Source organism: Phyllopteryx taeniolatus, chromosome 10, assembly GCF_024500385.1.
Source record: "Phyllopteryx taeniolatus isolate TA_2022b chromosome 10, UOR_Ptae_1.2, whole genome shotgun sequence".
Taxonomy (NCBI): Eukaryota; Metazoa; Chordata; class Actinopteri; order Syngnathiformes; family Syngnathidae; genus Phyllopteryx; species Phyllopteryx taeniolatus.
In genome coordinates, this window is record NC_084511.1 from 14,958,389 (window position 1) to 14,984,056 (window position 25,668).

The 25,668-nt window shown below is 41.5% G+C and overlaps 1 protein-coding gene across 3 annotated transcripts in view; it reads right to left on the minus strand.

Moving 5' to 3' along the window:
- Positions 1–1,222: 1,222 nt before the first annotated feature.
- nlgn3a (neuroligin 3a) overlaps positions 1,223–25,668 on the minus strand; it is a 201,025-nt gene continuing 176,579 nt past the window's right edge. For all 3 annotated transcript variants that reach the window (XM_061787902.1, XM_061787901.1, XM_061787903.1), the window contains 2 exons: positions 20,312–21,101; positions 1,223–3,588 (listed from right to left, as the gene is read on the minus strand). In XM_061787902.1, coding sequence (XP_061643886.1) covers positions 2,730–3,588; positions 20,312–21,101 — 1,649 coding nt within the window. In that variant the 3' untranslated portion in view covers positions 1,223–2,729. The remainder of the gene's footprint in view (positions 3,589–20,311; positions 21,102–25,668) is intronic.

Below are 25,668 nucleotides of genomic sequence, written 5' to 3' on the forward strand. Positions count from 1 at the left end.
CGTGATCTAAACAGATCGCACAGGAAAAAAATTGTTAAATAAGCAATAATTGATAAATAAATGTAGCAAGCAGGATGCAGATCATTGTAACGGAGTAAAAGTACCGTTTTTCTTAATATAAGTTGTAGTAAAAAGTATGCTGCATTAAAACTACATCGGCAAGTACAATTCATCCAAAAATGCTACTTGAGTAAATGTAACGGAGTAAATGATAAACATTCCTACCCAACTTTGACTATTTGTAATACGTATTTACAAAATGGAAGAAAAAGACAAAAACAGTTGAATGATGACTAAACTAATTCATGTTGTGTTTCAATCAGCATTGAAAGTATTTTTTCCTAACCAAATTATGTTAAATTTGTACCACTTACAATCCAATTTAAAGTTGAGATGCAGCGTGCGAACTCCGAAAACATATGATTAAAGCATTACAATATATAATTTTTCAGCAGGTAGACTCCAACTGTGTTTTTCAAGGAGGTGTGACCCATATAAAGCAGGATTAGAATATGACTCTTACAGATGACTCATACAGATCAACCCATAAGCATCTCCCCTCACATAACCCTTTTTCTCTTTCTGCTACTAGCAGGATTTGTGATGATCTGACCAGATTGGGATTTTTCGCTCTGCTACTCTCCAAATCCTAAATCAAGGTTTTAATAGAATAATGTTGAGGTATCAAAGAAGACTGATTTAGTTTCAAGCAGTCAGATTGTGTTATTGTTCTTTTAGACACATTGGGAGGTCATTTGTGCAAAGCTATGATGGTTAATGGAAATTGTCAGTTTTAATGAAAGAATCAGTAAACCCTGAGAGTAATAATAAATTAAAAGATGCAATGTGAGTATGTGCATCAATGCAATCGCTCCAGAATCTCCCATTGCTGCAGCACTACTTTGCATGAATTACAGTAAAATGTAGAGTTATGCACACAGGCCCTAAGTTGTTAGCCCCTTTCTCAAAGGTTTCAGCAGAGAGACTGAGATAGATAGACAGAGAACAAGAGAGAGCGAGAGAGAGAGCGAGTGAAAATGGAGATGTGAAGAGAGCATGAGGGAGGTACAGCGAGGATGTCCCGAGGCTGACTTTGCTCTTGCTGTGTGAGAATATTTTTTATTTTACTCATTCAAGTAGAAATGATAGAAAGTCCTAAAACGAGAAGATGGAAATGAAAAACGTGTGAAACTTTGTATTCCTTTTTTTTTTTACTGTTTTAATTTGGTACATGGCACAATCAGCATGTATGCATCTGGTATACATAAATAAATATTAAATATTTCATACATAAATATACATATAGAGCTCTTACAAAGACACCTTGAGTGTTGTTGGCTAGGGATGGTCATCTTGGAATCATTTGTGTTGGTGCTTTTATATATATTTTTTGTAAGTGGGATCGGTTTCGCCATAGAAGCCCTATACATATATGTATGTATGCCCATATTTATATATATATTGAAAGAAATACGTACAAGTGTGCACTGATGTAGGTTCTCTCAGTGCAAACAGGCCACTGTCTGCTGCTCTTGAAGAGAATCTTACAAAGTCCACACGCCAGTTAGTTCAGTTGCTTCTTTAAGCTATCTTTTTCTCTTACATGTAAAATAATAGATTTATTTTATCATCTTTAAGCAAAATTAGACATATATAACTTTGAAAAAAAAAATATCAATAGTGCTATTTCGCAAAGACAGACACCAAGAGACGCAGCAGAAACACGACTTGTGATCAACCAAAATCAACAACATGGAAAAAGTATTCTGCCTTGATCCCCCCCCACCCCAAAAGCACACTGCACAACCTACTAAAAATGAAAAAGTAGACGCACGCGTACACTCACATGTTCACTCACTCACCTCTCATGTTCCTCGTGGAACACTCATGGTACACAGCACACAAGCAGCATGTGTACGTGCACACTTGGTTGAAATCTGATCAGATAGCTTAACAGGTAAATTGGCTGTAAAAGATGCACTTCTTAACAAAAACAATCACAGTAACAAAGCATTTGTCCCCAAGCCAGAGCTGTCATTGGCAAACCCTTCTATGCAAACTAACCCAATAAAGATGAAACCATTCATGTTGTGTAGCAAACGGGAGCAAAAACCAACCAAAAAGTTTCCCAAAACGGGATTTAAAATCTCTACATCTGCATATCCGCTAATTTCCCATCCTGAAGTCAGTCTTTCTGTCACACTCCTCTCGGTATAGTGTGTTGGAGCAGAAATAATGACAAAAAAGAACAAGCTTTGTAAGGCATTGAAAACAAAAGAAAGAAGCAATTAAAAACAAGATGCGAGTATCCAGGAGGAAGGAGGATTGGGAAATTAAAAAGCACTTTAGTTTGTTTTTGTTATGAATTCAAGAAACAAAATCAGTGGCTATCTTCTTAGTCCACTTAAAAGGCTTTTTAAATGATGATTTTTAGAAAAAAAAAAAAAAAAAAAGGACACAACGCAAGAAAAAAAAACAATCCCTCCCCTGATGAGGAGAAGGAAAGCAGTTTGATTTTGGCAGCTCTGCACAACTTCACATCCGTAGAGAGCTCTCAGCGACTGTCCCCATAGAAAAAGTCTCGTTAAATCTCTTCACGTTTTAATCTGCCCTTCCCCCATCTCTGTGGTATTTATAAAACACAATCCTCCGCTCCGTTATGTTGAATCATTTGCTTCTCCTCCATCAGCATCGCTGCCTATCCACCTCCTCATCTGGCCTCCTTAAAGCTATACGCGCGTGGTCGAGTGGGAATGCGGCAGGCCGGTGGAGTTGAAACCTGTTGTGAAGGTGTTGTAAGGGTGCAGGTTGGGCATGCCCACCAGGGAATTAGGGATCATGGTAATGGTGTTGGGCGTCATGAGGGGAATGTCGTCCGGAGAGCGCCGCAGAGTGAGCGTGTAATCGGGTAGCGAGGCCAAGCGCAGCGCCCCCTCGTTGCTGTTCCCCGCCTCGCACTCGTGGTGCGTCTGGTTCATCTGCAGCGACATGATCTCCTCCTCGGGCGCGTGGTGCCCAATGTCGTTGGAGGTGCTCTGGCGCTGCGGGCTGGGCTGACCGTGGCTCGACTCCTGCCGCCGCTTGTCCTTGCGGTAGTAGAGGGCTGCAAATGCTAGTACATTGAGGAAGAGCAGAGAGGCCCCCACCGCGATGGTGACACTGAGCTCTGTCGAGTAATCCCGCGGGTTCTCCACCACTAGAGGCCCAGACTCCTTGTCGTCGCTCCAAGAGTCTTTGTCTTCGCTGTTGTAGGCCGGCGACATGGGGGGCCGCTTGGTGTTAAAGGGCCAGGTGGTCTTACCGTTGGGCCTCTTGGTGGACAGGGTGTTCTGCGTTGTATCTGGCGGGGGCACTTTGGTTGTGGTGGAGGTGTAGTGGAACATGTCGTGAAGATTGTACAGATGGGGCACAAGGTGCTTCCAGAAGGCCACTTTGGTGGCTCGGTAGTGGTCGCGGACCCGTGGCTTGAGGCCGATGTGAAGGTACAACTGGTCCTGGGGGTTGTACTTGGACCATGCAACTTCCTCAAAGCGGTTGGCCTTGGTGTGGATGAACTTTGTGTCCTGGGGAACGGGTTTGTTGGGATCCCTGCAGAGAAGACACAGATGCAATAGGATCGTTAAATAAGTTGACTTAAGCTGTGTTCACACACAGGCACTCTGAGCTGGGCCAATGTAAGGAGATATACTGTATGTTGTGCGTTTGGTCCAGTTTGCTTAGCGTTCACTTCATACTCAAATTTTTATCATGGGCTCAGAGGTTGCCCATTAAAAGTTAAAAGAATATGCATTGTGATGCAGTTTTAAAAATTGTATATAATTTTTTTTTACATATTTTTATTTTATAGCACAAATGATGGTTTTGTAGTTACATACACACACAAAGATAGAAGTTCCAATCCTCACAAGGGGTCCTCGGTTTACAGTGGTCTCTACTTACAACCTTTCGTGGTTACGAATGGCGTGCAATGAATTAGTTTCCTACCCAATCAAGTTTGCAGTCCAATCACAGCAGCAAAGCTGAGGAATTGTTCTTTTTTGTTGTTGTTAGTTTTTCCATTTCATTATTTTACATTTATGGCCTAGTAAGTGGATTTCAGGTAAATATTTACTGTAATTATGACTTTACTAGTGTGTTATTTTTATAGTGATAGACATTACATGTGTTGCAACTTATGTACAAAATCGTGTTACATTGGTGTCGCAAGAACGGAACTATGTCATAAACTGCGGACCCCTTTGAACGGTCAATGCTCAAATATAACTACAGGAAGTCCTCGAGTTAGTTACGACGTACTCGACCTACGACGTTTCGACTTTACAACGCCCGTGCCTCGTCCGCCATTTTGTCCCCAGCACCATAGTGTTTCTGCTTAGCTAGTGCATAGTGCTTGACTGTGTCTTTGCCTTTTTCGCCCTCCTTTTTTCACATTATGGCCCCAAAGAAGAAAGCTGGGTCTTCTAGCGATGCTGGTCCAGCCAAAAGAAAAGCAATTACCATGGAAACGAAGCTTAACATCATAAAAAGATCAGAGAAAGGAGAGACACAGACGAACATCGGTAAAGACTTAGGCATCAGTTGGTCGACCGTGGCGACCATTATTAAGAACAAAGCCCGTATTTTAGCGCACGTGAAGGGTTTCGCCCCTATGAGGGATACAGTGATCACGAAGCAACGTTCTTCGATCCTTGCCGAGATGGAAAGATTACTTACTTGGTTAATTGTCTATATGTACCCTGTACAATCACAGATGACTAGTCCAGGGTACACCCCACCTCTCGGCCAACGTCAGTTGGAAGAGGCTGCAGTTTAGCTCCGACCCAAACGAGGACAAGCGGTATAGAAAATGGCTGGCAGGATGTTTTACTTTATTTATTTCTGACTTTTTCAAGAAGCCCAGTGAGTCAGCTTAAATTTGGGTATAAAAATTTTAATTCAGTTTGAAATTCCCCATTTCTCTTCAAAACGGTGAAACATTGACAGCAATCTAAAGTTGAAAGAGTCTGCATTAAAACACTTCATGATGCTGGATGGTCTCTGAGACAAACAGGTGGTGGTGTTCTAATACATTTGCTCAGCACTGTATCTATTTATATGTCAATTTATTTTAATCGGATGAGAATGAGTAAATGCAGCACGATGGCCATCTGCCTCACAGTTCTGAGGACCCGGGTTCAAATCCGGCCTCGCCTGTGTGGAGTTTGGATGTTCTCCCTGTGCCTGGGTGGGTTTTCTCCGGGTACTCCGGTTTCCTCCCACATCCCCAAAACATGCATGGTAGGTTAATTGAATACTCTAAATTGCCCTTAGTTGTGAATGTGAGTGTGAATGGTTGTTTGTTTGCATGTGCCATGCGATTGGCTGGCGACCAGTTCAGGGTGTACCCCGGCTCTCTCCCGGAGTCAGCTGGGAAAGGCTCCAGCACGCCTGCGACCCAAGTGAGGATAAGCGGTACAGAAAATGAATGAATCCTGTTTTGATGCCAGTGTCTGACAAAGCAGAATAAAGCTATCCAGAGTACTGTGCCGTGGGGGTGTGCTTTGGACCACAAACTTGACACAGTTAACTGACAATCGGTTCTATGCAATCATCAGAATTCTTAATGATGCTCATCCGATTTTATATAATTCATAACATTTATGTGGCAAAAGGAGGCACACACAAACACAAAAGAAAACACAACCTGTTTTTTGGGCCTTGAAAAAGCTCATGGCAGAACAGACTGCAGTTTTTAATTGAACTACACTGCACTACACTGGTCCCTACTAAACCTTCAGAAGCTGAGTCAACTTCATGCAGTTCAATTCCCAAAACCACATGCACGGTTAATGCTCAAGCACAACATCTCCATGCAGCATTTGTAGGGCCTCTCACTCGGCAGACTACTAAACCTCAGCCATCTCGTCCCCAAACCCCCACTCCACAGCCACTACATCGCCATCTCGTCTCCCTCCCCAGATGTTGCTCTTAATTCAGTTCGGATGCAGTCTGGCCACAAAAACCAGGGCAGGGGCTTTTTAAGTAAACACATATGAATAAGTCAGGAGGCTTTAGGGCTCACGTCAGGAGGCATCTTGTTGTTGATAATCCAACACTGGTGGAGCGCTTCTGCTAATTGCTCAGGGAAGGCAGCGCAGTGTGCATTGGCATCTAGTGTACTGATGTAAAGTGGACCATATTAATCAAGATATTGAGTGGGATATGCGCAACCCACTGTGTGTGTGTGTGTGTGTGTGTGGCTACCAGGAAAAGCTCAAAAGACGGTGAGATATCTTTTTAGATGCAGTACTACGTTTGCGCTAAAGAGTTCACTGTTTCACTATTTGACATTTCAGGCTTGACGCCCTTTTGCATATTTATTATACTACTTATCATAAAGAAATCTTCCGCAATCAAACAAGTCTTTATTTCAATAAAGTGTCGTGGGTGGAAGTTCCACAGTCACCACTGTAACTTTTATGTGCAAAGAATAGACCTGAAAAAGAATGCCGCAGCCTTGAAAACACAATAATCGCTTGAGTCCGAGAGGTTGAAAAGAAGCAAGGAGCCGCGTGACATTTCTTCAAATGTCATGAAATTTCCCTTTGCGGATTTGATTGACATGTCAGTGGCATGCCAAGTTCAAATTTATTTGGGGATTTAGAGAATATTTTTGGCATTGGACCTTGTGTTTGGAAACTTTCAAACAAGAGAATTAAAAACCATGCCAGAAGGTCGTTTCTCTGCTATCAATTTTTCTTTTTCAGGTCAGTGCTTCTGGGAGAGCTGAATAGGAAGAAAGGGATAGGGATGAGAGCGAGAGAGAGAAAGAGAGAGAGAGAGAGAGAGAGAGAGAGAGAGAGAGAGAGAGAGAGAGAGAGAGAGAGAGGTAAAACAAATTGAGATGGCTAAAGCTGAATCCCTGGACCTGGGCCCATGTCAGCAGAGCAGCCTGTAAATAACCACTTTTATTAGGCCCGTAATGATCCCCAATGAATATTGACAGGCAGACTATGATGACTTTGTAGCTGAATATCAGTAATTAAGTTTCAAAGCAGCAGCTGGTAGAGGTAAGGTCATATTGATCTCCCTGTGCACAACATGCCAGGGAACAGGACGTCAATGGAGACGTGCTTGTCTGCAGCCTGCCAGCCTCTTTCACACACACACACACACACACACACACACACACACACACACACACACACACACACACGCACGCAAATCTCCACCGCCCATGTACATACACGCCCATGATAACAATGAGGGGGTCAGAGCAATCTCAGTTAATGGAAATTCCGGGCAGTTCCATATACGCCATGAAAGCTCACATCTCGGCTGGGTCAATTTGGCGAATTGTGATAACAAAAAGATCTAAAAGGTACTTGGCTAAATCTCATAAACCAATCTGTGTCCGCAGGGAGCAGGTTTAGATAGAGTGCTAGATGCAGTTTAAAAAAGCTGCTTCAGCTGAAAATGAATGCACACAAAGAAATCGATAGGGCATCCATCTGTGGTTAAATTGACTTGAATGAACAACTAGTTGACTTATCAAATTACCTACAAACATGCTTGGGTAATGCCTGCCATTGCAAATAGATGTAATTTGAACAGTTATGAACACTAATGAACAACTTGCTGAAACACACACAAAATTGATGGTGTTTGATATTTTTACCAAGTCAAGGTGTGATGTAAATAACACTGGTTACAGTCATATAAGAAAACCTTATAAGGAAAATGATGGTGTTTCTGACCTATGATTTATACATATACAGTATATAGACATGCTACCAATCAAACACTAACCTGATACAAGTGTCAGCCCATCTCCCAAATTTCGGAATAGCAGCAGAGGAAAATTATAAAATATAAAAAAAAATATATATATAAAAAAAAATATATATATATATATATATATAATATAATGAATATTAAAATATAGCAATCTGAATAGGGCATGCAGATTTGACTCTAAATGGTGATCAGATAAACTCTGGTGTTAAAAATGGCGCTAAAGGTCTGATTTACTAAAGACCTGCATGTGCAAAAACAAGTGATGAAAATGATGAAGCTAATCTACTAACTGGGTAAACCCAAGATTGGATGGGCAGTCAGGACAAGTTAAACAAAGCATGGATTTTACATGGTTGCAGGCTTAACCCATATTAATGGAACAAAATATTTATTTACTTTAATTTCGTAATATGCTGTGTGTCTTCCACTAACACTTCCGATACCATCATTTCAAACTTTCTTTTGCACTTGCGACGCTCTCACAAATGTGTACGTCCTTTTTAATCTGGATGGACATTTGAGCTGTGACTGGACTCCAAGCACTGGAGGAGGTTTTTACACTGATAAAAGGTGTTTTAATGGCCTTTCACGTCCATTCTGATGTGTTCACAAGCTTGTGGTACCATGAAGCACAGCTTCCATTGTTCCCGCTGCCTCTCTGCTTGGCCTACTGACCCACTCTGACCTTGGCTAGTCATACGTGTTTAAAGCTAGAGTATGTAACACTTTAATTTTTTTTTGTTTGTGTTGTTTTACAAAAAAACCAACAACCTCATTTTCACCCTTGTTTGGCTGCCCAAGAAGGTGCTTGACGTAAAATTAACAACGTTTATACCGTCCAAGCAATGCACAAAACAACAACTGCCTCTTCCGTAGAATCCCTTTTTTCCCATTTGCTGTTCTTTACAACAGACGAAAAATGTTGTGGATGTAAGTAAGTTTATGTACGGTGAGGCTGTGGTTCAGTTGGTAGAGCCGGTCATCCAGTGACCGAAGGGTCGACGGTTTGAATCCCGGCTCCGACTGTCCGCTGTCAATGTGTCCTTGGGAAAGACACAGCCCCAAAATGCTGCCACTGGGACTGGCAGCACCTTGCATGGCAGCAGCCGCCCATTAGTGTATGAAAGTGTGCGTCAATGAGTGAGCATCTGTAAAGCGCTTTTTTTTTTGGTCACCGTGATGGTGTAATTAAAGCGCTACATAAATGCAATCCATTGACCATGTGCAGTATGTTTTCGTCTCTTAGGCTTGTGTAGCTGTCTTCCTATGTGAACGCGCCTTTGCATTACAGATGCAATCCAGCTGTAATGACTCAAGGGCTGCACGCGCACTGTAGTGGAGACAGTGATCTTCTCCAGCCTTAAATGACATTTTTAAAGCTTCTCCATGAGAAGATGTGCCACATGCATGACAAACTCAACTATGCTTATACTTTATATGTATGACAGTTAGAACAACTCTAGGCTCATTATCTATTCCAAACCCTGTCTGGAAGCTCTGATGTAAAAGGTAGATAAGGGGATAGAATGAATATCATTTTTCCCTTTCCCATGTACCTCCCTCCTCTTTTCATCCTGATATAATTTGAAGCGCTTGAATGATCATAGACCTAGACATCACCAAATCTGAAAAGACACGTTTAACTGCCCCAAGGCAGAAGACAAAAATCTATTTTCACGACACTCAACATCCCTGAATTCCCGAGCTAAGTTATAGCCTCACCATATAATGCGAAGTGAGGCACATTAAATCTGAGGCACTGATGCTCATTTTGCTAAGCTGCTAAAATATGCAAAGTTAAAGCCTTTTGAAGGTTGAGGTTATTGTTGTTAACGTTGTGTAACAAATGCGTCACCTGCAGCTGTTTATCTACTTACCAGGTAACACAAAGTAAGCATTTCATTTGAATTGTCACTGCAAACACTTTACCCTGCATTCTGAGTTGCTTTTTCTGAAACACGTTTTATCTAATACTTGTCAGCTGCTTCGTAGGACAGCGTGCAAATTATCAGGCCGTGCTCTTTTGCCCTTGGTGTGGTTGTATGCTGGGGTGGACGGCTGAGTGATGCATGCTTTATATTTAATGGCAGCCTTCAGTTCAATGGGCTAAGTGATGCGAGGCGAAACGATGTGACTTTGGAGAGTGCTGAGGTGTTGGAGGACACAGCTCTTGGACCATTCCTTATTATTTTTTTCATTAAATGAGTAGCAAAAACGAAACTCCTTCAGTACATAATCTGTATTCCTTTTTCTGTCTTGAAACCACCATATCAATAGTCTACTTTACATTTGTTAAATTTGTCATTTATCAATCTAACAACCACTAATTTATGGACGTCACTATATAGATTTACGTCCCCTCCTCTCATTACATTGAGCCCTTGGCATGGACATTGATCAATGGTATCCACACCCCTTAACGAGATACTTCACTTCTTACCTTCTCAGATCCAAATCCAAATATTGGCGACAATACTAACAATCAATCTCCAATCAATTGAGTGACTAATTCAGTGGAGTGGACATAGAGCTGTTTGTGGCCATGCTGTTTCAACTACTGCAGGTTGGGTACTACGTGTGGAAATGATCTGTGATTAATCGGCTTGACTATAACCAGGAGAGGTGCTGTCAATTCAGTCTCAACTATTATCTGGTCTAAAGAAGAACAGCACAATGTCAACAAGGGCCTACATCCAATCTGCTCAACAACACGGAAGTTAACAGAAGTGCATCACATTGTTTATGGGCACCGTGTTGTTACGCAGTGTCTCCATTTCCCCCATAAGTGTGTGGTTAACTGCAGTGGCTTTGACCAGTTTTTGCATTTTGTTAACACAAAACCACCTTCCACAACAGCACACAACACTCCAGAACTACAAGCCCAGCTAGTGCAAAAAAGAAAAGAGACACAAAATGCAATTCAAGACTTCCTTTAAGAGGAATATAAACATAAATGACATGAGACTGAGGCTTTCCAGCTAAAATGTAGATACTGTATTTAAATGTTATGTTCTTTAAAAAAAAAAAAATCTTAATGTCATATTGTTATTTCTATTTCAAGTGTATGTTCGATACATTTTGTGATGTATATTTAAATTTTTTTCGAATAAAAAATCTGTGCAATACCTGAATGTTAATAATTACAGTACCACCATGTCATAATATGGAAATTATCCCAAATGTGAATATTAATAAATAATTGCATTTTGTGTAAATCAGTGTGTCTTTTTGAAAATTAATTTTCCTCAATGCTGCAAATTATGAGATGCCTAACGGATTTTCATTGTTCCTGTGGCAGTGACAATAAAGTCACGAACAGATGGCCGGACATTCTCCTCCAGGATTTTTTGGTAGACAGCAGAATTCATGGTTTCATTCATGGTTAATCACACAGTTACTTTCTTTCTGATTTGCTCCTGGATTTCTTTAGATCTCGGCATGATGTCTAGCTTTTGAGGATCTTTTGGTCTGCTTCACTTATTCAGGCAGGTCCTATTTAAGAGAATAAGAACAGGTGTGGCAATATCACGCCTGGGTGTGGCTACAGAAATTGAATTATGAAATGATAAACCAGTTAAGTGTGTGTGTGTTGTGTGTCTGTGTGTGTGTGTGGGGGGGGGGGGGGTTTGCGGTCACACATGGCCATGTAGGTTTGGATTCCCCCCACTGCCCCGGAGCACATTGGCGGAGAGGCGGCATGTCATGGTAACACGCTATAAACAATTGTTGCGGCTGCCTTGACTTCCAAATTTTCGACTGGCCGCAGCAAAAGAACAAAAACAAAAACGGCATAAGTAAATAGAGAGGGAAATCACAACTCTCGAGTTCTTTGCAGTTTGTGACCGAGCACGACTGACCAATGGTCAAGCAGAACAACAGCGAGGTACCGTCCTTGACAAGTCACTATATTGATGGGGATATTCAAATGAAAAGTCGGTTTACAAACTAATGTTATTGAGTTTTACGCATTAACTGTATTTGCTTCTATGGAGTTTTTGGCCTTAATTCTAAGCGGTATGTGTGGAGAAAAACTTGTTGCTTCATTCCCAAAAAGACTCATGGCTGTATTAGCTCAAAAGGGTGCTTCTACTAAATACTGAGCAAAGGGTTCGAATACTTAAGGACTGTGTGATATTTCAGTTTTAGTTTTTTAATAAATCTGCAAAAAGTCAAACAATTCAATTTTTTCTCTGTCAATATGGGGTGCTGTGTTTCTATTAATGAGGAAAGAAAATGAATTTATATGATTTTAGCAAATGGATGCAATACAACAAAGAGTGAAAATTTTATGGTGGTGTGAATACTTTCCATACCCACTGTACATAGTCGCTGGAGACAAAGCAATCAATCCTGTATATTTTAGCTCAGCTAGAGTAGTATTATTTTAGTAGGCTCTACAGACTAATGAGAGAGTGAGATTGAGCAGGGATAGGGAAAGACCAAAAGAATAAATAAAGAATCAACACATGACTGTGCTGTGCTCTTTAACTAGACCTAGCAAGACCTTGCACAGCATGTGGCAGTGCTCACACACAGACGAGGGAAATGAGCACAAGCCAGCAGTAAAAAAAAACAAAAAAAAAAAACAACCAAGTGGAAAGTTGGACTGACATATTTATAGCACTAATGATATGTAGTGACTGATCTTTGATTCCTTTTCATCATTCTGTCTTTTTCTGAAGTGCTCCGCCAGTGCTTTTGGATGTCTGTGCACACGCTGTGCTTCTATTTGCTGTTTGTGATTGTGTGAAAGTTGCAGCATGTGGACACAAGACAAAGGTTTTGGAGGCACGGTTCAAAGGATGTTGTAGAAGAAAATTCATGTGATATAATTGGTATGTTATCTGCAGTGATGCCACTCTAATATGATGACTTTTTTTTTTTTTTTCAAGTAAGCTAATACATTACTATTTCTAGACCGGTAATCAAGTTACTTATCCAAGTCACTTTGTGTAATGTGTAATTGGCCCGAAAGAAATGTGACAACAAACTCAAGACAAAAAATTGGCAGAATGTTGCAATGGAATTGTAAGTTAACTGTTTAAGAAGTTAATGGCAAGAGGGAAGAGGCTGTTGGAATGTCTGCTTGTTTTAGTTTGCATCGTTCGGTAGCGGGCGGCACGGTGGACGACTAGTTAGAGCCTCACAGTTCTGAGGTGCGGGGTTCAATCCCGCCTGTGTGGAGTTTGCATGTTCTCCCCGTGCCTGCGTGGGTTTTCTCCGGGCACTCCGGTTTCATCCCACATCCCAAAAAAACATGCATGGTAGGTTAATTGACAACTCTAAATTGCCCATTGGTGTGAATGTCTGTGGCAATGGTTCTTTGTTTATATGTGACCTGCGATTGGCTGGCAACAAGTTCAGGCTGTACCCCGCCTCCTGCCCGATGATAGCTGGGATGGGCTCCAGTACTCCCGCGACCCTTGTGAGGAGAAGCGGCTCAGAAAATGGATGGATGGATGGATGTTCGGTAGCGCCTACCTGAGGAAAGGAGCTGGAAGAGGTGGTGACCAGGATGTGGAGGGTACAAGAGGATTTTGCATGCTCTTGTCTTACCGTGCAAGTCCTCAAGGGTGGGTAGGGGGGGTACTGACAATCTTTTCAGCAATTTTGATTGTCCGTTGCAGTCGGAGTTTGTCCTTTTTTGTTGCAGCACCAAACCAGACTGTTTTGGAAGAACACGGGACTGATTCGATGACTGCGGTATCAAACTGCCTCAACAGCTCCTGTGGCAGGGCATGCTTCCTCAGAAGCCGCAGGTAGTACATCCTATGCTGTGCCTTTCTGAGGATGGAGTTGATGTTGATCTCTCACTTCAGGTCCTGAGCGACTGTAATTCCAAGGAACTTGAAGGTATCAACGGTTGACACAGGGCAGTTGGACAGCGTGAGGGGCAGCTGTGGCGAAGGATGCCTCCTGAAGTTCATGATCATCTCTACAGTCTTGAGCGTATTGAGCTCCAGGTTGTGTCGGCCGCATCACAGCTCCAGCCGCTCAACTTCCTGTTGATACGCAGACTTGTCACCGTCTTTGATGAGGCCGATGACTGTGGTGTCGTCTGCAAACTTCAGGAGTTTGACAGCCGGGTGCGTTGAGGTGCAGTCGTTCGTAGAGAGAGAAGAGCAGCAGAGAGAGGACACAACCTTGGGGCGCCTCAGGGTTCAGCAGTGGACCTGTGATTCTCTTGAGGTGGTCCAGGTCCAGGTCATTCAGACCTGAGATTGCAGGTTTCTTGGGAACTGGAATGATGGTGGAGCGTTTGAAACAGGATGGTACTTTGCACAGTTCCAGAGATCTATTGAAGATCTGTGTGAGGACTGGAGCGAGCTGATCCGCGGAGACTTTGAGGCAGGATGGGGACACAAGGTCTGGGACTGCCACTTTGTTAATATTTAGTTGTTTGAAGATGCGTCTCACATCCTGTTCGTGGATGGTCAAAGGCAGACGTCAGAGGTGTGATGGTGGTCGCTGGTGAGCTGGGTGGGTGTGGGATGTGAAAGTGTCCTTTTCAAATCTGCAGTAGAAGGTGTTCAATTCGTTGGCTAGTGTACTATTGTTCTCAGTTTGGGGTGATTGTCGCTTGTAATTGGTCAGCGATTTTAATGCAATTCAATGTTTTGAATGTTCTTTGATCTAAATATGTTCTTTATGTCATCTTCTGCTAATGGAGCCAGCATCTATCTCTCCCTGCATCATTGATACAGTCGCAATTCCGTTGCCTATCAATCCATCCATCTGCTTTGTTCTTTCATCTACATTGTCACTCTGTCCATCGTGCCATCCATTGTTCCATCTGTCTGTTCATCCAAACATTGCTCCATCCTGTTCTTCCATACTTTCGTCTATGTCTGACTATCCTTGTCAATCAGCACCTCTGTTTATCTGTTGATCCATAAATTTGAATATCCATCAATCTGTTGATCTATCCTTCTGTCCATCCATTAATCCATCTATCTAGCTGTCCCTCTGTCAATCAATCTATCTGTCCAACTATCACTCTGTTTATCTATTCTTTGGACTGTCCATTGGTCTTCTTCTGCTGCTATTTATCTATCTATTAGTCCTTCTATAGATATTAGGAAAAAGACAATGCTAACTGGAACGACAGTTCCATCCAGGCATCATTCGTCCGTCCAGCTATCCCTCTATTAATAAATCACGGAACTATATCACCATTGTCACCCCTAAAAAAGAGGAAACACACGCACACAACCATGCACACAATTGTACGTGCACACCAAGAAGATTTGACAGTGAGTACCCTGTGTGTTCTTTTATGTTCTGGTGACTATGATGGAAAAAAAAATGTGCAAGGGATCGAATTTGCTCTGTAAAGATGACACATGAGAGCCAGGGACAGGAAGGGCTTTAGGGGGAAAGCCGGTATCATACACACAGTTGACATGCAGCACAAGTGTCTCAACATAGCGTCACACATGTTTTGACAGGCGGTTTACAGTTGAGGAGAGGAAGTGCGATCTGGGTTCGCTCATCGTGAGCGTTTGGAAAAGGGGGAAGGAATGAGAACTGTTGTTGCGAGCTTAGACGTCAAAGGGAATTCAACCAGATCCTAATTAAAGGGATGTCCTCCAGAGCCAGACTGGACTTGGGTGGCGCTGGAGTGAGCTGTTTATCCCCAAGTGTGGTATAAATGAGGACAATGAACTATAGGAAATATCGTAAGTCCTCAGGCTTGAGGAGTCTTCACCAAGAACTGATGGTACAGTACTTTATTTGGAATAAAATTACTCTTTGAAGAAGCACAGAGTGTTTTCTGTAGGTGCACAGAACAAGATGATGATGCTCAACTCATCATGTAACTGCACACACGCATATACAGTGTGTGTGTATATATATATATATATATATATATCTCCCATTTCCATTGAAGGGATATTGTGTAAAACGTAAATCAAAACAGAATACAATGATTTGGAAATCCTTTTCAACCTATATTCAATTGAATACACTACAAAGATGATGGAAACTGATGAACGTTATTGTTTGTTGCAAACATTCTCTCATTTTGAATTTGATGCAACAGCTTTAAAAGAAAGCTGGGACAGGAGCAACAAAAGACTGGGAAAGTTGAGGAATGCTAAAAAAACACCTGTTTGGAACATTCCACCGGTGAACAAGTTAATTGGAAACAGGTGAGTGTCAGGACTAGGGATAAAAGGAGCATTCCAAAAAGGCTCAGTTGTTCACAAACAAGGATGGGGTGAGGTTTAACACGTTGTGAAAAACAGTGTGAAGAAATAGTCCGACAGTTTAAGAACAACATTTCTAAAGGTACAATTTCAAGGAATTTAGGGATTTCATCATCTACGGTCTGTAATATCATCAAAAGATTCAGAGAATCTGGAGAAATCTCTGCGCGTAAGCGGCAAGTCAGAAAACCAACAGTGAATGCCCGTGACCTTCTAACTCAGGCGGCACTGTATTAAAAACCGCTGAAACGCTTATTCAGAAAAAACATTGTCAATTAACAGTTCATCAGTTCAAAACTCTACCATGCAAAGCAAAAGCCATATATCAACAATACCCAGAAACAACACTACGTAGTACTGGACTGGCCTGCCAGTAGTCCAGTTTCTCCCATTGAAAATGTGTGACACCCTATAAAGTGCAAAATACCACAACGGAGACCCCAGATGGTTTAGGAACTGAAATTGTACATCGTACTGCGGCTTCTGAGAAAGCACAGCCTGCCACGGGAGCTGCTGAGGCAGTTTTACACAGCGGTCATCGATTCAGTCCTGTGTTCTTCCATCAGTCTGGTTTGGTGCTGCTACAAAAAATGACAAACTCCGACTGCAACGGACAATCAAAACTGTTTAAAAGATTGTCGGTACCCCCCTACCCACCCTTGAGGACTTGCACACTGCCAGAACTAAGACAAGCGCATGCAAAATCGTCTCGGACCCACCACATCCCGGTCACGGGCTCTTCCAGCTCCTCCCCTCAGGTAGGTGCTACCGATCAATGCAAACTAGAACTAAAAGACATTCCAACAGCTTCTTCCCTCTTGCAATCAACTTCTTAAACAGCTAACCTACAATTCCATTGCAACATGCTGCCAATTTTTTTTTTGTCTTGAGTTTGTTGTCACATTTCTGTCAAGCCATTTATATATTACTCGTTCACTCACTGTAGTAGTCTCGCCACGCTGCACTATTTGCATATCTGTTTTTGACCAATACTGGCCACTCATGCCAGAGTAGCATCTGCACCACTTGCACACTGATTGAGGACTATTTGCAACATTTGCACAATCAACATTGTCCCAGATTATCGCACTACTAGTCACTTTAAACTGCATACATTCCTCTCGGCGCCGTTTGCACAATGATCATTGCACCGGACTATTGCTATATTAGTCATTCAAACTGCTCTAAGTGCTAGAGGAATCTGCATCTTTTTGCACAATTGTCAAAAAATACTAATTATAATTTTTTACCGGCATTACCAGATAACTAGCAACCCTTTATTGTTCAGTGACTGTTTTTGTCAATGTCTTTATGTCTCAAAAGTGTTCCCTGTCTGTTGTCGTACTAGAGCGGCTCCAACTACCGGAGACAAATTCCTTGTGTGTTTTTTGTACATACTTGGCAAATAAAGATGATTCAGAGTCAGATTCTGAGCATACTTGTAACGTGAAATCCAGCACACATTCCACCTACAAAGCTTAAACAATTAGTGTCTTCAGTTCTCAAATACTTATTGTACTGTGTACTGTACTGCACAAAAAGTATTTGCCCCCTTGCTGATTTCTGATTCTTTTGAATATTTCCATTTCCATCCATTTTCTGTACCGCTTATCCTCACTCGGTTCGCAGGCGTGCTGGGGCCTATCCCAGCTATCTTCGAGCGAGAGGCGGGGTACACCCTGAACTGGTCGCCAGCCAATCGCAGGGCACATATAAACAAACAACCACTCACACTAACTTTCATACCTACGGGCAATTTCGAGTCTTTAATCAACCGACCATGCATGTTTTTGGGATGTACCTGGAGAAAACCCACGCAGGCACAGGGAGAACATGCAACCGCCACACAGGCGAGGCCGGTATTTGAACCCCGGTTCTCAAAACTGTGAGGCAGATGTGGTAACTAGTCCTTCACCGTGTCGCCACTTTTTAATATTTATCACACTAAAATGTTTCAGACCTTCAAGCCAATTTTAATATCACCTATAAAAATGCAGTTTTTAAATGAAAATGTTAGTTATTAAGGGAAATAAAATCCAAACCTATCTGGTCCTATGTGATAAAATAAATGTATTCCTTTGTTAAATCATGAGTTAACTGTGATTAACCATAGTTTTTGGACAGCTGAGTTAAATTTCACTCGCAACACTCAGATTATGTGTTGTTAAAATAACATAGAACTTGCGCTATTGGTCTGGGACTGCTTCAGGAACTGGATGACTACTAGATTTTCCACCGATCTGATCGGCTTGATCGGAATCGGCCAATAATGAGCATTTTATGCTTATCGGCTGATCAGCTTTAATGTCATAATTCGCCAATCTGATCAATGACGTCATTGATAGGCTACGCAAAAGACATTTACTCTACGTCGCCATCGTGTACAGTATATTTGAATCCAAAAGCTAGTTTATTTTTAGCCTTGTCGCATGTCTTTTGACGTAGTATTGTAAATATCTGACCGGCAATAAAGTTATTTAAAAAAAAACGTTGGCGGTGTGGGACAGACAACACTTCTGAGACAGACAACACGTAATGTCTGGATCAGACTACAAGACAAATTTGGTCTTTCATGATTGCACTATGTGAGACTAATGCAATAAAATCTTGTATTCCAATACCACCGCATATCGTCTTTTACGATCACTGGGCTTTACTTTGTTAAATCAAACACGACTGGATACACTTGTTACCATGGCGACGACAACAACAATGGATCGCATCACGTGTATGATAAGAATGAAATGAGAAAAAACGTGGCGTTGGTCACCGGTGCTCAGGACAGGACTTTAATTCAAGGACTGCTTGAGGTATGTTCACATACTTTTAATACAATACGGCTCGCACGCAGGTGATCGGACCGGTGATCGGTTATCGTTTTTTTAAAACCCAAAAATCCTGATCGTGTAAAGCCTAATGACTACCAGAATATGCTGCAGCAAGACCACTTCTGATTGCCACCCCCCATGGTGATGGTGTGATGATCTAAAACAGGTGTGATAAATATGCAAAAACAAACAGTAATCAGGAAGGGGGTAAATACTTTTTACAGCACTGTACATAAGTATATAACTACTGTTTATACCTGATCGCTTTTGTTAACAGTTTGGTCTTAGGTTGAGGTCTGTGCTGGATGGCGCAACATTGTAATTATACATAGTCATTATAGATTTGCTACAATTTCATGTACATATGAGGTACACAAGTCATTCTCTATACTTTCTGTGTATGTTTACCAAGTTATGTTCTGAATATGCTTAGACAAAATAGCTGCCAGGCAGAGGAGACAGCTGTTTGGTCCGACCTCAGTGGTTCGCCCGAGGAGCCAAACAGCTGACATCAGTCCATCTGCACTTGTCTGTCATTAGCAGCTCATGCATCAAGTTGTGCTGGTGGCCACGCTGGCCTATAAGCCAGACGTTTGGATGTCAGAGTCAACCTGATTGAGCAGTGGATGATGTAGACAATGTTCCCCCCCCACTCCCCCACAGTATATCCCCCTCAAGATGAGATCAATAGCTCGCTAGCATGCATGGATTGTCAAATTAAATTTCAGTTATTCGAAATGATGAGTAGTTGTGCAAAAATGGCCTTGTACTTTGTAATGGCCAGAGGTGAAATTGAGAATGGAGGTGGGGAGGGTCACCCTGGGCTTGAGTGAGCATCTGGGTCCAAGCTGAAGAAATCAATACCAGCGAGGGCAACTGTTGCCTCTCTGATAAGTCATGGTATCTTTCAGGACCTGACGACAATGGAGCACAGATAGCATTTTCAACTCCCCCGTCCAAAATAAAATACCGAAAGGTGCAGACACAGACGCATACAGGCCATGTACTCAATCCAAAAAGTCAGCTGAGCATTGCATTGCACACACTCTGGAGGTACATTTAATTTCCCTCATTTTCAATGTGTCTCATTTATTTCAAAGACACCTCTAAAAAAATATCAGTTACTTTTTTTTTCCCCCAGTCCCAAATGTGCCCTTTGTGGCACTTCCTTTTTGCTACATCCTATTTCATGTGGTACACAACTCCTTTTAATAGGACTCTAATTGGATTTCTTTTGCAACTTTCCACTGATAATATAATATAGTGCAGCAAGTTTTGAATACAGTCATTATTGGTTTGGCTCATTTAAAACTCGTTTAACTTGACACATTTAATTAATATAGAAATGTCCTGATATCACCTTGTTTATTCCTTATATCATATCACTGTATAAACTTGACTGTTTTTTTTTAATGTTTTTTTTTTTTAATAGAATCCTGACAACATCCTAACAATAGTCACCTTAATAAGGGGCCTCAGAGATAGGCATTGACTCACCCAGTCTTGGCAAAGTTGGTCCAGTAGGTCATTACCACAGCACTGAGCATGACATCGTTCTTTGAGAAGTTGCAGGGGAAAAGGTCAGTTGGACCGATCATTGGAATTCCAAAAACATACGGCACCTCATCCCCGTGGGCGGCATCTGACCAGGCAGGCTTCATGAGACTCTGGCAGTGGTGGTAGAAGGCATAAAAGTAGGTGGGTGAGCCATAGCGAGCATGGAGATCTGCCGTTACAACAGAGGGCTCCACCCACTGGTGGTCGGTGAACAGAGCCACCAACGTTTTGCGCCTGGTTTCTGGATTTTCCTTGTCTGCCCAGTCTGTGTACATGAATTTAATGGTCTCTCTCAGAGTGTCTTTACCCTCCGGGTATCCGTACAGACTGTCCACAAAGTCAGACACAGAGAAGTCAAAGTCATTTCCAGAGACACCGTCCTCGGAGTCCACCACATTCTCCACAAAGCGCAGCCCCTCGCCTTGGTTGACCCCCAGCATTATATCATAGTTGAGGAACTCACCCTGCTCCATAAGGATCTCAGGGTCATCTGGAATGACGTCGCCATCGATTACAGGTCCAAAAGACACGTGGTACCTTGCGGGTTGTATGTCCTGCTCCACAAGCTCCCTGGAGCTCTTCTTCCTCAGACAGTCCACCATGTCTAATGTGTCCAAGACGTTACACCCCACCTTCTCCGCCAGAAGACGTGTATACTTGACCGGCTGGTAATTCACCGCCCAGCTGGACAGCGCTGAGCCGCTCTGAATGATGGCTCGGTGGAAGAGGCCTGCACAAGAACACAAAGAACAAATCATACTTGGTGTGTCTCATGGATAATTCAGTTAGGTGCTACACAACACAATAGCTGTTCATTTGGCTGCTGTCATATTCGAGACCTGACTGTCAGCTGCACAGCTGATAAGAACAACAAAGCCCAGAGTGACAACAAGTTCTTGCTCCCGCATTGGACAATAATAGATGCCTACAATAATAGAATCATGTCTGTGATAATGAACGCACAGATGGCCTGGTCTTACAGACTGCTTGCAGACAAACAAGAGCACCGGCACTCTGTCATTTCCCTTCCCATCTCTACAACTCCCACAGTAATAATCTGTATGCTCGTCTGAGGCAGATGCTGCAAATATGGCGCTGCAGTTTTTTTTTTGCCACAATGAGAGAATGCACAGAAACAATGCAGAAAAACAGAAGGAACATCCATCCATCCATCCATTTTCTGTACCGCTTATCCTCACTAGGGTCGCGGGCATGCTGGAGACTAATCCAGCTATCTTCGGGCAGGAGGCGGGGTACACCCTGAACTGGTCGCCAGCCAATCGCCGGGCACATAGAACAGAAGGAACATGAAAATAAATATTCAGGGAAGTAAGGTCTGCAAAGCTGAATACATTTTAACTTTAAATCATTCCTTAATTTTCTACTGCTTATCTTATTCAGGGTCACGGGGAAGCCGGAGTCAACCCCAGTTGACTGGATGGGGTACAAACTGGACTGGTAGCAGTAAAGACTCACTGTTATCCAAATAGTATCTCGCTCTGATAACTGAGCTACTCCAGAAAAGGTGTCAATATTTGTTGTCCGTACATTTTACAAAAGTGGAATCAAAAGTAATTGGATTTCTCCTCAACTTCCAAAAGGCTTGGACTAAAGGTGAAAGCCTTCTGGATTTAAAGTGAAACGACCACTAAATTGTCTCGTTGCTTTCAAATCAACTTTTGTGGGTTACTAATGACCTGGATGACTGAGAATCTACATATACTGTTGAATTCTTGCTCTTCATACATATACTCACGGTTGTATTTTTGTCATTGTTATCGTGTTATTCTACAATTCATGGACATTGAATGATATATCAATCACTTAGCTGGTTATTCATGAAAGTCTCTCTCTATTGCCATTTACCTTTTATAGATACAACTACTTATACAACTGTTTATTGTATTTATTTTTTTAGCCCCCATTGAAAATGTCCATGAACATTTCCTTCTACTTGACATTGTGGGTGGACTGCTATAAATAAAAGTAAACTACTCTTTATGTACAGAATAAATGAAGCTGTGCAGATTTATTTGCCAAGAAAATACAACCTGGTGGAATACACTGAAAGAAAGCGCTTGTGATGTATGGCAATAAAAAACATTATGACACAGATGATGTTAGTAGATATCGGACCTCAGTGTTTTGTGTGTGTAGCGGAAACCAACACAAACAAATATACAGTCTCATAGGTTCTCTCCCAAATTAAATCACTGTTTAGTTGCAGTGCAGAATAAAGGAAATCCGAGATGACTTTCCACCACTAGGCATACATCCCAAATAGGAAATATAATTTCCTCAGAAATAATTAAATTGCACCCCTCTGAAAAATGTTCACATTACATAGAGCAGATTAAAGGTGACATCTCCTCTGTTTGCGATATGATTTCCTCGCGTCTTTTATCGTGTCTCAGCATTACAGCACCAGTGCTGCTTTACCAATCTTGGAGTCAGAAGCCAAGCTTCAACTGCTTGACCATGCTGCTTTATTGTTCATGTCATCGTTACGGTCACAGTGATGGAATTCCACTGACATTGTGATGGTGGCAGGCCCAAAAGACGCCAAGTAATTACGAGTGGTAACAAGATGTTTCCACTACGTCGTGTGGAGACACATGCTGGCATGCAGAGTTCAAGAGTAATATTTCAACATCAGTGTGGGTGGCTGCTGAAGTCTCTGTGTTTATGAGGTAAACAAGACTTAAGTGCCAGATATATCACTTTGGTAGCCTTAATCAGTGGCAGTGGGGGGTTTATTTCTTCTTGGCAAAGATTAAGTGTTTATTTACACTCCCATTTACATTTGATCGCAAGTAGTAAGTAGAATTAATTTGTCTGCATGGGTGAACTGTTAAATGTTTTTGAAAGTTACACTACAATGTACACTTTGCTGTAGGTTCTGATAGTAATACCTTCTGTGCGGATGTTGTGTGAATGCTGAGACAAACAACAGCACAGAAATTGCTGTGCACCAAAAATATCCATATTTTTAAAATCATGCTTAATAGAAATATCATCTCTAAAAAAAAAAAGTTCAAATCTATTCAAGAGCAAAATGTGCAGGTTGTTCCGGACTAGGGCTGCACGATATTGGAAAAAAATGACATTTTGAATTTTTGTAAACCTGCAATATACTGTACATTGCGATGTGAAAAAATACAGGATAACACTTGTGACGTGAAAACCAGCACACATTTCTCTTTTTCCCCTCTCTATGTTATTTCGGCAGTTTATAGTAGTTTCAGTAGAAGAGAAATTATGCAAAAAAAGTTTACTGCGTCATTTGTGTGAAGTCTACACAGTATTTAAATGCAGTGTAGTATTGAGTAGGTAACAGTCCAGACACAAAGTTGAAATAATTTATTTTCATGCCCAGTTATACTGCACCACATTCCTAGCACTTAATTTTTTAAAATCAATCTGTTTTTTTAAACACACGTTTTAACATAATATGCATTTTATTGTATTTCTATATTTGAGTACAGCAGTTTAAAAGACACACTTTGATTGTGTAAACGTAAACGTAACACGCTACGTTTACTCCGTTACATTTACTCAAGTAACATTTTGGATAAATTGTACTTGTCAGAGTAGTTCGAATGCACCATACTTTTTACTTTTACTTGAGTATTTATGTTAAGAAGAATCGATACTTTTACTCTGTTACAATCATCAACATGCCACTCACTACTTTTATTTAACCATTATTTCGTGCGCGATCTACTTTTAGACTTCATCTTTGACTTGCGCCAATCCAACGTGATCACTCGTGTCATTTGACTTCAAGTCACCAATCAGACGGTACAAGGCAGTCACCTGACCGCACACAAAGCCTTCACAGGCCAATCAAAATGACTTATTTTGGGGAAAAAAAAACAGCCACGCGAGTGTTTACTGTAGAGACTCCGAAAAACAACAGCTTTTAGTTTTGTGTCTGTCCAAACGTGGATAGTTCAGCCCACTTCGGACTTGAGAAAACATCTTGCAGGAAGTTGCAGATGTTTCTATTGTTGTTTTGGCAGTGCACCTTGCAACATTAGACCTATTTTATGGTCATAAAACACTGTAAAACATGATTCTTGGTGATATGTGCCATGCTGTATGTAATCTTAATCTCGCTCTCTCCTCTCTCTCTCTCTCTCTCTCTCTCTCTCTCTCTCTCTCTCAGACACACACATACACACTACCAATAAGTCTGGTCAGCAAACAGCTTCTTTATTCGGTCATTTAAGTGAATAAAGGAAATAATGTTTCATGCCCAATGCATGTGTTGTTGGTTTCTGGGGACTTGAAATGGTGGCAGGTGTGTGTGGACTCCCATAAAATATTTTTATATTATTTGACGGTCATGCTCTGATCTTTTATTTATTTTTTAAATTTTTTATCAGACGTTACTCATCAGTTACTCTAAGTAGTTTTTTTCACTGAGTACTTTCTCTTACTCATATAAATATTTGGAGGACTACTTTTTACTCTTACTTAAGTCATATAATTCTAAAGTAACAGTACTCTTACTTGAGTACAATATTTGGCTAGTCTACCCACCTCTGGTTATAATCTACCGTAACGTCAATGCTAATCTTATTTGTATGTCCCTCTGCTGGTCTTTGTTAATATTACAGTTGAGTCACTGCATATTAAGTACACTAACGTCGCAGCGGACCCTGCGATTTTGTCTTTTGCGCACACGTACATAGCGATGACGATGCTCAAACAATATATCATCCAGCCCTATTCCAGATGGATTATCTATTCTGAAGAACCTATCTCAGTTGAGACAACCTAGACTGATAATGTACAATTGTGTTTGTGAACTGCACACTGAATGAGAATTCATCCCCTGCCACCTGCATTTAAATAATCTATGTGAACCACTCTAATTGCAATGATGCAAAGACAATAGATATTCTAGACATTGACATAGCAATAATGTGAAACATGCGGTCTCATTTGCTAAAATGAATTATCCTGTGTTATAGTCATATAGTCCGATGAAGTTATTCCTTTGGTATTTTATTGGCCATGATCCATAAACCAAAACCTCTATGCAGGGACAGGGCTAAGCAGCAAATTGGTCATAACTCATTGACCATCCAATCATTCTAAAACTGTAAAGATATATTCAAAACACGTCTTGGTTTGTCTTTCAAATAATTTTGAGCTCAACCAATGAGGAGCACTATACAGTATATAAAACAAAACTATTTGCGAGGTGTGTCAGAAAGGTTCCAGGACTGGTGTCACCAAACATATATTTCAAATCCAAACTACGTTATCCCCATTCAAAATAATCTGCC